The sequence below is a fragment of the Brachycentrus maculatus genome, unplaced genomic scaffold (genome assembly GCF_059751285.1).
Source record: "Brachycentrus maculatus isolate JH-2025_06_01 unplaced genomic scaffold, ASM5975128v1 h1tg000370l, whole genome shotgun sequence".
Taxonomy (NCBI): Eukaryota; Metazoa; Arthropoda; class Insecta; order Trichoptera; family Brachycentridae; genus Brachycentrus; species Brachycentrus maculatus.
The window spans coordinates 3031555-3049268 of NW_028281119.1; the positions used below are offsets into that span (position 1 = coordinate 3031555).

At 32.1% G+C, this 17714-nt stretch overlaps 1 protein-coding gene across 5 annotated transcripts in view; it reads left to right on the forward strand.

Annotated features, from left to right (window-relative positions):
• The window catches only part of LOC148303406 (eye-specific diacylglycerol kinase-like), a 192776-nt gene that overhangs the window by 166720 nt on the left and 8342 nt on the right, over positions 1-17714 (forward strand). For 4 of the 5 annotated variants that reach the window (XM_088270063.1, XM_088270060.1, XM_088270062.1 and 1 more), the window contains 12 exons: positions 6600-6774; positions 7274-7487; positions 7934-8126; positions 8256-8358; positions 8658-8848; positions 9427-9524; positions 10285-10413; positions 11220-11496; positions 12440-12655; positions 16201-16264; positions 16434-16591; positions 17508-17671. In XM_088270063.1, the coding sequence (XP_088126189.1) occupies positions 6600-6774; positions 7274-7487; positions 7934-8126; positions 8256-8358; positions 8658-8848; positions 9427-9524; positions 10285-10413; positions 11220-11496; positions 12440-12655; positions 16201-16264; positions 16434-16591; positions 17508-17671 (1982 nt within the window). The remainder of the gene's footprint in view (positions 1-6599; positions 6775-7273; positions 7488-7933; positions 8127-8255; positions 8359-8657; positions 8849-9426; positions 9525-10284; positions 10414-11219; positions 11497-12439; positions 12656-16200; positions 16265-16433; positions 16592-17507; positions 17672-17714) is intronic. The other variant, XM_088270059.1, reaches the window with a different exon arrangement.

A 17714-nucleotide genomic window follows, 5' to 3' on the forward strand; every position in this document is an offset into this window, starting at 1 on the left:
ATCTTAGTAGAAAATACCTCGATAAAATGCTATGCCACTGAGCATCTTGGTTGAAAATACTTCGATTAAATGGTAAAGTTTGATTCGCGTAAGCTCCGAGACGATCTGAGGAAATATACAATACACTTTCATCTGCATGTGTTCGTGTGTATTTTCACCCTATGTTTTCCTTTTACCAACATATCCCTAACTCGTTATAGCGGATTCTTGGGTCTTCGTCTAGCTAGCTACTTCTAGAACTAGTTACTGCTACGAGATAAACAGAAACCTTACTTCGTATTAAGATATTTAGTTATGTGCAGTGCCAATTCAAGCATCCAACTTCATACCCGATTCTTGCATGTTACCGAATGCCGTAATTCCGTCGTGAAATTGGAAACAGATCCTATCTCGCAGGTTCCTTTCATAGCACTAGAACGACTTAATCCGTAACCACCCGCTACTGTATCCCAGTCGGGGTAAAGGTGCGCTCGACTTGGACTCCCTGCCGGTAACCTGGCTACATTATTATTCCTTGCCTCGGCAGTATCGATTGTAATTATAATAATAACTAGATTTGTATGGTTTCTTCGTATCTTTTCATCGGCTTTCGCTTCGAACTATGCCTTATCTCTATATCAGATTCACATATGCATCACTATCTCTTCTAAGTTTACGATCTCTTTTAAGTTGAATTGATTTCAAAACTTTTTGTGATTTATTGAAAGCAATCATTATTCAGTAATTAGCGATACTAAACTATGTTTTCTTATTGATCAATAAGCTTAATACAGATTCATAGAACCCTTTTATGGAATGCCAAGATTTTAAATGCCAAGTTGGTAAAATTTGATATCAACAATTCGAATAACGGAAGCATGTAATCTTAAGGTAAATCCTTGAAGGATGGTTGGCAATTTTAGAGACCATCCCATTTTGATAGTAAGATATGTTAAAATAGACTCTAAAAAATTGTCGTAGTAAAAAGATATCGATCTGGATTGTTTGTACTGACGCAAAGGTTTAAGCTTCTCGTCTAAAATGTATGTGCTTGTTAATAAATGAATAAATCACCTGTGAGCGGAGCTTATTGAAATCAGACCCTTTTTTTTATTGAAATAGCGTCGCGCGTGAATACAAACACAGTTCCGAGATCTAGAGCGGAATCGGTATAAAAAATATTGTAATATTCAATTATATATATATACATATGTATATATATATATATATATATATATATATATATATATTATATATATATATATATATATATATATATATATATATATATATATATATATTTATATATATATATATATATATATATATATATATATATATATATATATATATATTTATATATATATATATATATATATATATATATATATATATATATATATATATATATATATATATATATATATATATATATATATATATATATATATATATATATATATATATATATATATATATATATATATATATATATATATATATATATATATATATATATATATATATATATATATATATATATATATATATATATATATATATATATATATATATATATATATATATATATATATATATATATATATATATATATATATATATATATATATATATATATATATATATATATATATCCTTCTGCTGATATTTTCATTATAATATACGCAAACGAATGTACAACATGTAATAATAACATATCTACTCGTATATCTGTACCTCAGGCATGTTACAGATTTTTCTTTTTTCTTTTATAAAGTCTTTTGTTTACATCTAATGTATTTTTACTTGTAGATCCAATTTTCTCAAGAATTTATATGCTTACCTACTGACTCCATTATTTAAATGGCTTTTATTTTGAGTCATTTTTCTACGTTCATATAATGTTTTTGCGTATTTAAACTTTTTATTAAAAAGAATACAGAATGAGAGTGCTTTATATTCCAATTCATCGTCTTAATTCAAATCTCTTCGTGGAATTTGTGTGTTTTAGCCATTTACATCAAACATTTTTGAAAATATATGCTCTTATTTTTTTCTGTGGATTCTCAAATATGTACGCTAATTTATTTTAAATGAGAAAAAATGGTTGTTTTTTTGTATGTATTTTATTTTAGGGCCAGATTAAACATCTAATGAAATTTATATATTAAATGTTGAAATCAAACACTGATTTTTGAGTCGACTTAATTGTATTTAATTGTTAAAAAAAAAACAAAAATTTTGTGAAAATTCTTTCGCCTTGTTATGGCATTTTCTGACGAATGTCGAATGGCACATTCTTTTGAAAATACAACACGGCAAACATTATCACAAAATGTATTTTTATGCGTTTTTTTAACAATAAGATACAATTTACTTAGACTCAAAAAATCAGTGTTTAATTTTAACATTTAATATTTAAATTAAAATGGAATTCTACAAATTAAACTCCAAATCTATAAAAAACTTAATGAAGTTGTCGTACGAACGTCATGCTGAATGCTAATTTTATCAATTAGAGGGATGCGATAAGATATCATATCCGACGAAAACAGACTAATATTCCAACCTTGTTAATGTTTATATGTAAAATAAAGATTTAAAGCATAATATCTCTAAAATTCTCCAAATCCATTCGCAATCAATTTCGATTGCAGATGCAAATCATTCATAGGAATTCCTAAAATATACATTACTGTGAAGAAGAGAACGAGGTTCGAAGTAATATCTTTACATTAAGTAATCCCAAGAGGATTTATTATTAGCTATTGAAGATTTTCTAAGACACGGTTCGTGTTGAATTCAGACAAGATTTGGAACCATCGAAATCTTTGTCACGCATTTTTTAAAATGTGGTTTAATCTAAAAGAAAACGATTATTTGGTAAAGGTCATTCGTGGGGAGAAAGAGGCGTTGTTACTTTAGACCTGTGTTACTTAAGTCTCCCCTAAATTGCTGTAAGCGTGTTAAGAATGCGTTTAGCGTTTTTAATCATAATATTAAGCTACTCTCATTATTACAACGCGTTAAGATCAACTAAAACGGATCATAAATATCTGCGGAAAATTATTATTTTATTTATTCTAGTTAAGCCTATTTTTTCTGTTAGTTTCCTTTTCTCAACATTCTCGTAATTGGAATTCTTAGTGCCATTATTAGTTTTTTATTTCTAAGAAAATTTATTACACAGTGGTACTTTGCACGCGTTAGCCAAAGAAAGGAAAGTTATTTATGTATATTTGTGTTATTTATTCTATGATTTATGTTCAAGTTGTTTTTTTAGGTCTAGAAAATCCTACGAAAGAAATATGTATAACCTAAGAGAGTTTTGCATATATCTCGAAAGGAGAATTCGAGTCAGGCGGAGTCGTAAAATTTACGATCCTTGGACAGCTAAATTAAGTAGTTCCTTTGTAACACAATAAATTCATAAGCTACACGCTATAAACTAACCGAGAGACCTTTATGATGAGCAAACTTCAGCTGCCACCTACCACAGCCACACAACGCAAAGCATGTAGTCAAAATACACCTGGTCTGGACTTGCGTAGGTCATCCATTTATCTATATGACGTACTTGCTGATGACGTGTTAAATTTATGGAACTGGGTTATTGTCATTTTCAAGAACCCCCGAATCAATCATTATTCCTTTTTGATTCGGTTCCAAGGCATGTGGCGTATGAAGTATTTGGTCTTGTATTTTGCAAATAATAATAACTCAAATTTTGAATTCTCATAGTAGTATGTACATTTTGTCGACATTGTATGTTACATCCGAGGTAACATACAATATCAACAAATGGTACATACTACTATACATACAGTCTACCTTCGAGGTGTAATAGTTAGGTTAGGTTCGATTCCCGGGAGGGTAAGGGGGTGAAAATAAATATTAATGATTTTACACTCTAATATGTATTCAATATAACCCTGGATCGGTCCCTGAAGCGCATGAGTGATCACCTTGCCTTCATGTAAGTAACGACCAAGATAACACTGCGTCAATACGATGTAGTGCCCTGTGCACCATTGGGTGCGGATAAGCGTTAGAAAAAGAAGAAGTATGTTGCAAAACTAGTTTGGGTTTTAATAAGTCGACTGACAGTATAATTTGGCAGTGTAAAACTTTAACATGGACTTCTCTAATACACACGTCGGCGCTAGTCCCTTTATACGAGTAATCATTCCGTGTCCACTCCAATGGTAGGCTGGGGGATTATGGTGTCACCTGTCATTTGTAATTCAAGATGTATTACAGACTAGAAGTTGGTGAAATCACGTACCAATGATGTCATTTGGAGGAGTTCTTTGAATTAAATGGTAATGGAATGTACTCGTACCAGGGAAACGTGGGAGATATCATCTAATTTCATTGTTTAATATGCTCGTACGAATGTCGAATTCGCCCTGCAGTCGCATGATTAGGACTTTTCATGCAAACCTATAGATATTTGTATTTATTTGTTTGTCAGAAAAGTTATTCCTAAATAACGAACTGTCATTTTATGACCTTAGGAACATTGTCATCTTGCCAGAATGCCAGATATAGATATTATTTAACCGTTTATATATTTCTAAAAATATATTGCCTGTCGAAAGTTTGCTTCTGTTTTTTTTCGAAATCTTTTCACGCACATTTACATCTATAAATCCGATTACATATTATTTATTTATTTAATTTATTCGGGAATTGTACAGCTTACATATAAAAAAATATATAAAACAATAGTTACATTAACAATAATAAACATTACATTACATTAACAACAAAAAAACATATTGTTGGAAGAGAAAAAACCCGAGCATTTTGATATTATGTTATATTTATATATCAATAGCACAGTAAATTTACTGCCCGGACCGGAATGTGTCAAAAGTTTATAGTGTAGAACTTCACATAAAATCAAGAACTCAAATTAAACATCAATGACAGATTTTGAGTTTACGTATTTTATTTGTTTTTATTGCAAACTTATGACGCCATTTATTTCTGCATCTAGGGGAAATAATACATACATGTATATGCATGTATATATTTCGAATTCACGAAATGTCGTAAGGGGGAAAAGTTTTCTCTTGTATTTGTTGGAAAAGGGGGCAGCGAACTAACTCCCTCAGGTCTTAAGTACTCGAGATATCCTTTCCGCTGGACATGGACTGCTAACTTTCTTAAAATCTTTCAAACAAGTCTCCAAAAACTAACGTAATGAAGAGCGACACGCTATTATGCTTCGAGGTAAATTCGAATGAATGAGGTTTCGATTGGCGTTTATATTTTACAATAAGATACTTGCCCATTGTTATTCGAAATTTCATCTCAAAAATGTCTTTGAAGCGTATTTATAGTAATAAATCAAGTCCATACGTAAGCGTAGTAAGATGTAGTATGGATAAAGGTGTATTCATCCTGTAGACAACTTAAAAAAAATACTTTTCATATAAACTCTTGAAAATTTTCACATGCTAGAATATAAAAATGAGATCCTTTTTTTGTTGGATCTTTCGCAGGTATTTCATTTTACTTTCCGCTTTTAACAGCGTGTACGTATAAGGGTACACTCTCGTATAACAAAAAAACATGTAAATATTATATTACGCCAAGAGCATCATTTTCAAAGTGCGCACTTTGTACCCGGACTGAGTAAATGAATAAATTATTGTTTTTAATGAAACATGATTTTTGTAATGGCTTTGAAATTCAGTATTTCCATAAATTTGGAATGAGTTGGTGTGTGGCGGAATGCGTTCGTATATGGTATGCCAGCGACTCTCGAACGGCTAGCTCCATAGTTGTGAAATTTGCACGGTTGTTTATGATTTTCAGGTCGAGTTGCAATTTTTTGCCAGAATTTAGAAATACTAATAACACACGACACTTGAAAAATATACGTTTAAAAATTAAATTTTATCTTCGAAGCGTCTATTCTAGGTTTCGACAAAAATAATTCGTCAATTTAAATTTGTCGATTTTCGTCATTTCTTTGAAGAAGATAAATTATGCAGGCCAAAAATGTTTAACTTTTCAGCCCAAAATATTATTTTTTTTCAGTCCAAGTGTCTACAATTCTATGTTAATAATATTGCAAAGAAATTTTACAGTCGGTAAAGCGTTAAAAAAAAACCACTCTAATAAAATCGATGGACATATATACTACCAAAAAGGGATGATCGTTGGTTTATATTTAGTATATTAAGGCCAAGTATTAACTATTATTAGTATTAACGTTATGTCGCAACTTAATTTTCTTTAAATGCATGTAATATTTTACGTAAACGATTTTTTTTACTAAAACACCGTTTTTGCATTGAAATAATAAGTTTTTCCTCGAAATAATTATATTGTTTTGAAGAAAAAAAAACAGTTTTTGAAAGGTAAAAAAGGAATTAAAAAAACAGATATTTATTTATTCTCAAAAATAAAAATAAATTCAATAAACTTTTTTTTAAAATCAAGCGTAAGGTCACGTCCAGCCCTGATGTGGGCCTGCGCATGCTGATTTGAACGCTTGAGATAACACTGCGTTTATATGATGCACTGCCTTATGCACCATCGGGTACGGATGAGGGATTTGAAGGATATGAAAGACCAGTATATTAATTATTGTCACTTATTTTCAGTTTGGAGCTGTTCCGCAAGGTGCCCAACATGCGCGTGCTGGCGTGCGGCGGGGACGGCACGGTGGGCTGGGTGCTGAGCGTGCTGGACCAGATAGGCCTGCAGCCGCCGCCCGCCGTAGGCGTGCTGCCGCTCGGCACGGGCAACGACCTGGCGCGCGCTCTCGGCTGGGGAGGGGTGAGTGCTCACTGCAGTCTCTGCAATCTCAAACAGCAACAGAGGCTGTCGAAATGCCTGTATATAGTACGGCTGTTCAAACTCAAAAACAGTAAGGGACATTTTTTTGTAGTACGTTTTTTTGCATTTTAGGACTAAGTAGATTCTACTTACTCCAAATGCAAAAAAAAACGTACTTAAAAAAAGTCCCTTACTGTGTTTTAAGTTTGGACAGCTGAGAAGTCCATATCATCCAAAATAACTTATTGTTTATTTTTTAAATTTATCAAGTATCAAAATTGTTTTCATTGGTCGGAATACATTATAGCAATAAGGCCACCAATCCATGTCATCATTTTACAAATTAAAAATAAATTTAAAATATGTAATTTATATTTATTATCGTGTTTATAGACATCCTACAGGTATTCTTTTTTTTTCCCTTTCTGTGCTTATATTGAAAAGTAAAATACTATAATTATTCTGTTTTGATCTAAAATTCTGGCACTTAACATTTCAGGGCTATGAAGATGAACCAATATCAAAAATTTTGGCCAACATCGGAGACAGCGATACAGTACTGCTGGATCGCTGGGAACTGAAGGTGGAACCCAACACCGGAGCTACCGATACTGAGCAACCTGGAAAGCCAAATTTACCTTTGAACGTTGTCAACAACTACTTCTCATTTGGTGTCGATGCCCATATTGCATTAGAGTTTCACGAAGCAAGAGGTACGAGAACACGGAGTGATTTAATCTTATCAAACTACTCCACCCCAACCTAACCTTACTGAACCTATTTTAAATTTAAGTTTTAATTAGTTAATACCACTATTTCTTAAAATCTACTGTGACATTGCATGCATTCCGCTTCATTTTCAAACACCATATGGCGTTTGAAAATTATGCAAAATGCATCAAAACACGTGTCACACAAAATTTTAAGAGAAAGTGGTATTTACTAATAAAACTTAAATAAAAAATGTATAAATTTTACCACAAAGTGACTGCCGAGTCAATTTATGAAAATAACCTAACCTAACCTCACCTAATCCAACCTTAATTAGCTTTCTTTTCATGTAAGAGTAGTGTATCTACTAAAATCTATGATATCCTAAACTCGAATGCTAGAGAAATTACATAGATTTGTAAGTAATGTATCCATTCATTTCTTGCAGAGGCACATCCTGAAAAATTCAATTCCAGAATACGGAATAAGCTTTTTTATGGCACTGCTGGTGGAAAGGACTTAATGCAGAGGAAATGGAAAGGTCTAGCAGAGTTGGTGACACTAGAATGTGATGGAAGAGATCTCACACCGAAACTTAAGGAACACAGAGTGCATGCTATAGTTTTCTTAAATATTCCCAGGTAATTTTTCTATTTCATTTTTTAATATTTTTATTTGAACTTTAAAAAGTGTTCTTAACTAAAGATTAAGATCAAACTAATGCCTTTTAATGTGTTCTTCTGTATGTTTATTATTTTTTTCTCTTTTAGTTATGGAGGAGGAACGCATCCATGGAATAAATCTGGAGGTACATCTGAACCATCTACAGAAGATGGCTTAATAGAAGTCGTTGGACTTACAACATATCAATTGGTGAGATTCTTTTTACATACTTTGTATTTGGTAGAATTTATTCAAATAAAGATTTTCAAATTGTAGCAGTAAGAAGGATTGAAAGAGTGAAAGTAAAAAGAATAAAATTAGAAACAATAAAATGAAGAGGGTAGAGTGCATATCGACTAGGGAGAACATATATCACGTGTCTATAAAAAAAGCCTGTGTGCAAAACATGCCCCATGTGTAATATTGATATGATTAAATGAGTTGAAGCTGGTATAGTTGAACTAGTTCTATCACGCAGATTTGTAGCCTTATTTTTTGTTATTTTTTAGCCCTTACTTCAAGCTGGAGGTCATGGAACGTGCATAACTCAGTGCAAAACTGCGAAGATCATCACGTCCAAAACTATCCCCATGCAAGTTGATGGAGAAGCGTGTAAACTGGCGCCATCTATTATCACACTTTCGAGACTCAATCAAGCGACCATGTTAGCCAAGAGAAAACCCGGGAGAATCAATGTTCAGTAAGTAAAAATATTTACACAATCCTTAATTGATTCTATACCTTATACATGTTATTATGATATATATGTGAAGGAATGTATTCCTTAAATTTTTTAATTTTAAAAGTATTCCGCCGATAAAATAGAGTGCGATAGAGAAAAACCAAGATGGCGATGTTACGTTTTGGTAAACTCAAAGTATAATTTTTTAACAATTTATTGTATTCTAATTTTATTTTTCACTTTTTTGTAAATTGTCGCACCAAAATATACCAAACAGATACTTCCATCATAAAAACTCACACGGAAATGTTTTACATCATAAGGAACAATATCACCCTTGAGGTAGTGTATTTTATGAAAATGGCACCATATGAATTATCCAAATTTATTTTTATTATTTCTTTGTAAACCACATGTTCAGAAATTTAGTCACACATTTATTTTGACGTTTTACTTTAATTCTTAAGTTAAAGATTAAAAGTTAAAAATATTTAAAAAAAATGTTTTTATAATATTTCACTCAAAATACTCTTGTTGTTTTGTTTTACAATTTATTAATTTATTAATTCTTATTTTTTAATAATTTCTGCTTTCAGGCAAACCACATTAGATCATCTTAAATTCTCTATACATCTAATAACAATGTTAGATTACGAGCAACACCACTATGACAAAGATCTTTTGAAACAGACAGGTAAGCATGATTTTTTGATTTGAATCCTTTAAGATTTTTATCTTAGGAGCTGAGATATTTTTCATCCTTAGTCCCTTGGTTTTATCCAATCTCTACATTAATCAAAGAATTTTATAATTAATGTTTTACCTAGTAAATATGTACCACTATTTCTTTCAATCTACTGTGACACATTTTCGATGCATTCCGCATCATTTTAAAAGACCGTATATGATGTGGAATACATCGAAACACGTGTCACAGTAGATTTTTAGAAATAGTGGTACATTTACTAAGTAAAATATTAATTAAAAATGGGTAGATTTTACCACAAAGTGACTGCCGAATCGATTAATGAAACAAAGAATTTTAGGTAGTTTAATATGGGACACTTTACAAAGCAATAATTTAACTAACATTCAAAATAACTTAATTTATTTTTGTAAATTAAAGTCATATTTTAGTATAATATGATTTTATTTTATTTTTTAACATTGCTTTATTCATCATCCTTATTACATAATACATAATGTGAATAATTGATTAATATTGTCTATAATGTTTACTTTTCACCATACTTGTGTACATCTCAATTTGAATGTAAATACATTGTATAAAAAAATGTTACATACCTTTTTGCCAAAGCAAAGAAGTCACATTGATGATAAGATTAAAACCATGAATAACATTTGAGTTCTTATCGTAGTTCCCTTTCAGTGTTCAATTCTTTATCAAAGTTGTGGTGTTATTTTATATTGTACATATTTGAATTTTGTTTTAGCGGAGTGTATTGGTAATGTTGAGGTGAACGCTGTTGCGGATTTGGAGCAAGTGAGAGGAATTATCAATAATCTAGTCAAGGATAATCCTAACTTGCCATCACTCTCTGCCGATTGGTGCTTTGTAGACTGTAAGTGTTTTTTTCTCTGCATTTATAATAATCATGTTTATTACATAACAGGCATAACTTAACTGTGGATTTGTAATTCTTTGACTTTCTAGAAGTTTTTTTTATTTATTACTTTGTGGTCAGTTAGTGAGTTATGTTAGTACATATAAAACCACTCTCCGAGGTTTCAGTCTACTGATGTCAAGATATACCCATCTCACCAGGGCAATCATTACACCAGCATGCAAACAACACTATACACCACTATCATAGCACTATTCATGAAAAAAAGTGCCATGATAGTGGTATATAGATGCACAAAATATCATTACATGCTTTATTAGTCGGACCAATGACCAACATGCACTTAGGGTAAGGGTGCCATAAGAAGGTCAAAAGTCTGGAAAGGGACTAAACTGTATGGTGACAAGTCTCGATTTTTAACTAATGGTGTCGAATCGAACAAGGACTTTGACAGAAAATTCAAAAGTGTATTTTGTTGTTGCTTCTGGTGTGAAGAGATGGGTAGGTCTAGAAACCTTCTTCGAACCTTTATCTGCACCCAATGGTGCATAGGGCACTGCATCGTATTGATGGAGTGTTATGTTGATTGTTACTTACATGAAGGCAAGGTGATCACTCCTGCGTTTCAGGGACCAGTCAAGGGTAAAATAAAAGTAAAAATCACTAATATTTATTTTGACCACTCCATGGTGTAATGGTTAGCGTGTTTAGCTACCGTGCTAGAGGTCCCAAGTTTGATTCCCAGGGGTCTTGAAACCAACAAGGTTTTTCTGTTTTTATCGATGTAAATAAACTTATTTCAGCCTGCACAGCTGAACGATTTTTCCGGGTGGATCGTGCTCAAGAGAACCTTCACTACGTGTCGGATATCGGGCACGAATGTCTGTTCATCCTGGACACGGGGATCGCCCCCCTCACTCCGGATACGGACACCACCACCACTGGCCCCTCCGAGTCCTCGGCCGGCCCCATGTCCTTCGACACCACCACGGGACACTCCATTTCACTGGACATCTCGCATAGCATGGACACGCCGAGTGCCGGAGTATCTCTCGATGTGCCGGACCAGTCACACAACAGGTTTGTATCAAACCTTTTATGATATTAAAATTATCAAGATGTATAATGTACATCAACACTTGGATGGGCGTAATATACCAGAGATTACTTTTACTCATCTTTTCTAGTATTACATTTATATAAAAAAAACATAAATTGTTTACATCTTTCAAATTTATTAATTTATTTTTAAAACATATTACATCCATAAGTCGTATATCGCTCACTCCTTTCAAGAACGTCATAAATCAAAAAACTTGATTTTTCATGAGAACGTTTTTAAAGTTTAAAAATATAATACAATGTATTAAAAATAAATATCAAGCCACTTATTGAGCTTTTTACTGTGCAACAGATCTTTTTAGGTAAAATCTGAAGGTTTTTTCTCCATTTGAAAAATATTTAATTTATTGAAAAAAATAATTAAACAATACCTTTTCTTCAAAATGCAAAAAAAAACACTTTCTGCCCTGTAGCGGGTAAATATTAAGTTAAAAATATGCCTCTTTTGCTGGGATATAGTACATTTTCTGGGCATTCCGAAAACATGCTCAACTGAAAATTGACGATTTTTGATTTATGACGTTCTTAAAAGGAGTGAGCGATAAATATAATATTTCCGATGAGTATTTTCCATTTCTCATTTTGGGACATGGGATTACTACAATACATGGATTTTGAGCACTCTCGCTGACTAACTACTTATAAATTTGAAAGCTCTTGTTTGATCTGTTTGCAGGTACATTGCATGCACACATACAAATATGTGTTATGAAGGGATTAATATATACGTTATTCTTCTTCTTCTTCTAGTTGGGGTCATTGCTAAAGTCTGCTGAATCATTTTAATATAGGTCTTTTGTGATGGAGATCACAATTTTTTTACATACGTAGTTCTTTTCTCAGTTTTTCTCACAAAGTTCTTTTTCAATTTTATGATTGGCAGAAATATGAAAAAAATAAGTTTGTATTCTAGTGAGTCTGGTCTGGGAAGCCCTGCCAAGAGTTCGGAACTGCTATCGCCGAGCACCCCCCAATCTCCCATGACCTTCTCTCTTCCCGTGCTTCCCGAAGTGGACCCCCCCTGCCTCACCCCCGCCAGCCCTCCCCCCTCCGCGCACCCCCTCCGTAACGCCAGAGACGACTTCCTCCTGAGGGATTCCATAACTCACTTCAAATCGTAAGTGACAAAATCTCTCCCATGTTTTTACAATATGATATATCTCTGTGTTAAATATTGACATCTGAGTTTTTTTCATTTGCACTGGTCATTATTTTTACATAGTGGTAGTGGTCGCATGATGCATGGCACTTTTTTTCTACAACTGGCAACACTAACTATCTAAGACTACTTACAACCTTTCTAGTATCATTCTGAAATCTTAATTTAGTATAATAAATAAGGAGTTTTGGTGCTTTGTGACTAATGTAATACCGAGACAAGAAATACTTTTTAAAATCTTTTTGTGGGCATTCTAATGCGTAATTGTAAGAAATCTATGAAAAGGGGACTTGAACAAATCTGTTGATGGCAACAGCAAATGGCTGGTTGTTTACTCGCTTTTTTAAATATGAATAAAATCTGCTCGATTGCGGCAGTAAGTTTCGTAATAATAATAATAATAATTATTTTGGATCGTTTATTTTCCTAAAATACTACCCCTAAGTCTCTTTTATGCAATCAGCAGCATAAATTAATGTTTATTTTCAGCATTACAAAAAGTATGCAGATATATTAATTACATTACACTCAAATTTGTTAATTTCTTGCTATTCAATACAATTCAAATTGATAAATAAAAGATCAAATATATCAAGAGACATGTAGTGTTGCTGGTTTATTCTTTACCCACAGTTGGCACAGTCTGTCACCTTTCATAATGCACAGTTTGTGACAATGCAGTACCCAAAATTAACACTTCAATTTCTCTAGTTAGAATGTTGGCATCATAATGATTTTTAGCTCACAGCATAGAAAATTCTTCATACCACTGACATCTGTGAGAATAATTTGGAAAGAAAATATGTTATATGATAAATATCGCCCTCATACAGGAGAAAATTACCAAGTGCATTTTTTACAAAAACATGATTATTGACTATTTAACATCATACTAGCTTGATGTTGACCTGGAAAAAATCTCAGCGATTTTAAATTTGGAAGCAAATTATTTGGTATATTTTCAGTCATTGACTTGTTGAAAATAACTATGTAACTGCAATGATGTTTATTTTCTTGCCAATCAAAAGTGACCAAGTGACAGAAAGTGAGAGACACGCTGTAAAAATGTTTGAAATTTAATCATATATTTAATCATACATAATTGTCATCACTAAAATTTATGCAGATAATTTGTTATTTAAATAGTTTTAACTCACAAATATGTTATTACAAAAACAAAAACTGTCAATGGTTCTCAAGAAAATAAGTATTAAAAAAAATATGAAGATGTCAGAATTGTGTCGGGTGGTGTAAATTTCACAACTAATTTAAAACACGGTGATCGAGCAAAAAACTTATAAAACATATTTCATTTTGCACACTGTATTTTGTATGTATTTTGTTTTCTTTCTCTAACCATAAATATAACTAATATCCTTGCAGATAAATTCACTGACTCTAGGAACGATGCTGCAGATATTTTAGCAACAGGATTTGTACATATAGTTCCACGGCACTCTTATCTATTTTGCTTGAAGCATTACACTGTTTTAGAATTGATTGCACCCTTATGTTGCTTGGTTGCATGCAGCATTCATGAAAGATTATTTGGATTTGAGCAAGACGTTTTTGGATATAGGTGAGATAATAATAATACGCTTCAATCTACTAACATTACCTGCCTTTAGACATATGCGCTTTACCGTGGGATAAGTGTGTTCGATGTAAATATTCAGGTGTCTGAAGCAATGAGTACGAAATCACAAATTAAACTAAAAATTGAAACTCATGGTACTTTTTAATGAGTTGTATGTGTTTGATGAGTAGACCTGAGACTTAGTAACAGAGAGCACTAGACGCATGGTAAAGTGTTTCCTTGTAAAGATACTTTTACAAGTATTTTTAACATATTTAAGTCACAATGTAAAAATTTAATACATTTCTTGCTGGTGCTGTGATAAAAAATTATAAATGATGAATATGAAGGCTTTTTTCTTGTTTAAATCTACTATCACAAAATAATTACAGTGTATATTTTTATTAACTGTCATGCTTCATTGAACGTACGCAACACGCGCCCAAAGCACCTGCTGTATAATACTAACCCGTATTGCGTACATGTGGTCAAAAAACAAAAATTATTTCACACCTTATTGTGTACGCTTCAGGGTGCATAAACACCCTTTGGGCGCCCTTTAAGGTAAATAAAAGCCCCTTTATGGTAAATTTTAGGTAAATAAAAAGATTTAAGGTAAATAAAAACCCCTTAAGCCCCTTTATGCGCCCTTAAAGGGCGCATAAAGGGGCTTAAGGGACTTTAAGGTAAAAACATTTAAAATTTCCATATGTTACATAGATCAGCGAGATACTACAATATTGACTGTTTTTTAGTTAACTGCCTTTTTTAATATTATATTAATTGTTAAATATTCTTTGTATTAAAATATATTTTAGCAAACCTGCTTCTTTTTGGTAGATGTAGTGAGAAAAAAATTGAAGATTGAGGTAGTTGAATAAAATTTTGCATGTTAAATTTTCATCCATGAAAAGATATTTTTTCAAGGTTTTGTTATTGTATCTTTGCATCATTTTATAAAAACTTTTGAGTTTATTTATTTAAAAAAAATCCAATATTCCATTTTTATTTGATTATCTAAAATTTACGGAAAATACAGTCTGTGTGGCCTCAAACATTAATCTTTAAAGGTAGGTATACCGTATGAAGAGAGCCATAAGGCTATTTAAATACCCTTTTTAAGATTTTATGTGTGAATGGCATAAAATTAAACTTTCCTAATATTTTATATATGTCCCCGTAGTGTAATGGTCAGCACGCTCGGCTACCGTTCTGGAGGTCCCGGGTTCGATTCCCAAGGGGGGTAAAATAAATATAAGTGATTTTTTCACTGTAATATTTATTCAATATTACCCTGGACTGGTACCTGAAGCGGAGGGCTGATCACCTTTCCTTCATGTGTAAACGATCAAGATAACACTGCGTTTATATGACGCAGTGCCCTATGCACCATTGGGGTGCGGATAAGGGTTTTATTTATTAATATTGTATATAGCATGTGTTTGGTATAAAATATGAGCATGTTTGCATTAGTCATTTAAGAAAATATATTCTTCACTCTGCATTTATTTTTATCAATAAAGATAATTGCCAAAACACTTACATTATTTTATAAAAGTCTTTTGAATTCATAATATGTATCAAAAAAAGAATATTGAAATTCATCTGGCATTGTGTTTGTGAAAATCTATAATTTTGATATGAATTCAATAGAAAATAATAGCATATTATGCTTATATTATATGCATATATAATTATTTAAATTAACCCATATAGAACGTTGAAGTTTTTCTTTAACCCTTTTTCTTCTTCATTAATTGACGGTCAGATTAGTCCCCAGTAGCAATTTATTTTATTTTGTAAATATTTTTATTGAAATTCATGCCAGTCTTTTTATTTGTGGTGTGAAATTGCTAATGCAAATAATAATAGAATAAATATCCATCTACCTATAAAGATATGTTTTACCAAGATAAATTATTTTCAGATCACTTTTGGAAAAGACAACGGATGCTGTTTTAAAAGCAGCAAAGATTGGTGATTTAAAAATGGTATAATAAACAGTTCATAATCTTTTCTATCTCTCCAACTTTATCAAAATCAAAAGATTTAAATCCTTCTTTCTTTTCATATTCTTATTTTATTTTAAATTTAAAACTTTAATTTGGTATATTTTCAGTTAGATGTTATTTTAATAAATTGGTAATGTTTTGCTTTCAGTTGAAAGAGTTGCACTCATCAGGCTTCTCTCTGCTCTCTATAGATGCCACCGGACAGACAGCACTCCATATCGGAGCGAGATACGGGCACAAAGACATTGTCAAGTATCTCATAGCATGTGCACCGTCATCAATCCTGAACATGCAGGATAATGACAAGTGAGTGGACAATTTACACACTACCGTTCTATAAGGAGGTACATATATAATTTCTGGAAAATGTCTCATGTAACCCGTTGTATAAGACCCAGATTTAGTATAGTATGGGGGTCGGATTTCGAAAACTTAAAAACGATAAATAAATGTTTTTAGATTATGGGTAATGGAAAATGATTCTAGATATTTACATAATATCAGCAAAACTATGGTGTAGGAGGGTTACCTGTTATACATAATACACATATTTCATTCCTGTAACTCTTTTGAACTGTATATTGATACCACGAAGGCAAGGAAATCTGTGGCTACTCATGGCAGATAAATTGCTAATTGCTTCTCATACATATACGGAAGTTTCTCCGAAAATGGAAGGCAGTTAAAGTGTTTTAAAACAAATTTTTATATTTTTAAAGCAGCAGGAAACATAGTTTTTTTTAACTTCATAAACAGGGAAAGAAGGTATAAAAAATACACTGCAACCCTCGGACCTAGTGATAATAAATATTTCTTAAATTTGATTTGCAATTTTTCAAAACTGTAGAAAATCTTCCATTCATTTGAACTTCATTTACGGTTACTTAAATGAATATTTGCAATTTTTTATTGAATTTTAGAATAAATTGATGTTGTAAGTTTTTCTCTGAGGAAAATGATTTTTAGTTTTGAGAAGAGAATCCAGAGCTTAGAAAAAAGATTCCAACTCTTGACACCAGTTTCACATTTGAGCGACACTTAACAATATCATGGCACCAGTTTATTTCCATTTCATATTTCCCTATTTTTCTACTCTTCTTATAAAAATCTATTATGTTTCAAATTTGAGTACTGACTGCATTTATTTTTTTATAGTTTACTGTAGATATGGATTTGTATTTGTACATATTAGTTTATGATGCAAATAAAATATATATTTCAGAGGCCAAACAGCACTTCACAAGGCGGCAGCGCACAAGCGCCGCGCCGTGTGCTGCCTGCTGGTGGCCGGAGGAGCTTCTCCCCTGCGTCAGGACTTGCGAGGACACACTCCCCGGCACCTGGCGCTGCTGGCCAACGATCAGCACCTAGCTGCCTACTTAGAGAGTAAGCTCAAATATTATCTTAACGACTGTCCTAATTCAACTAT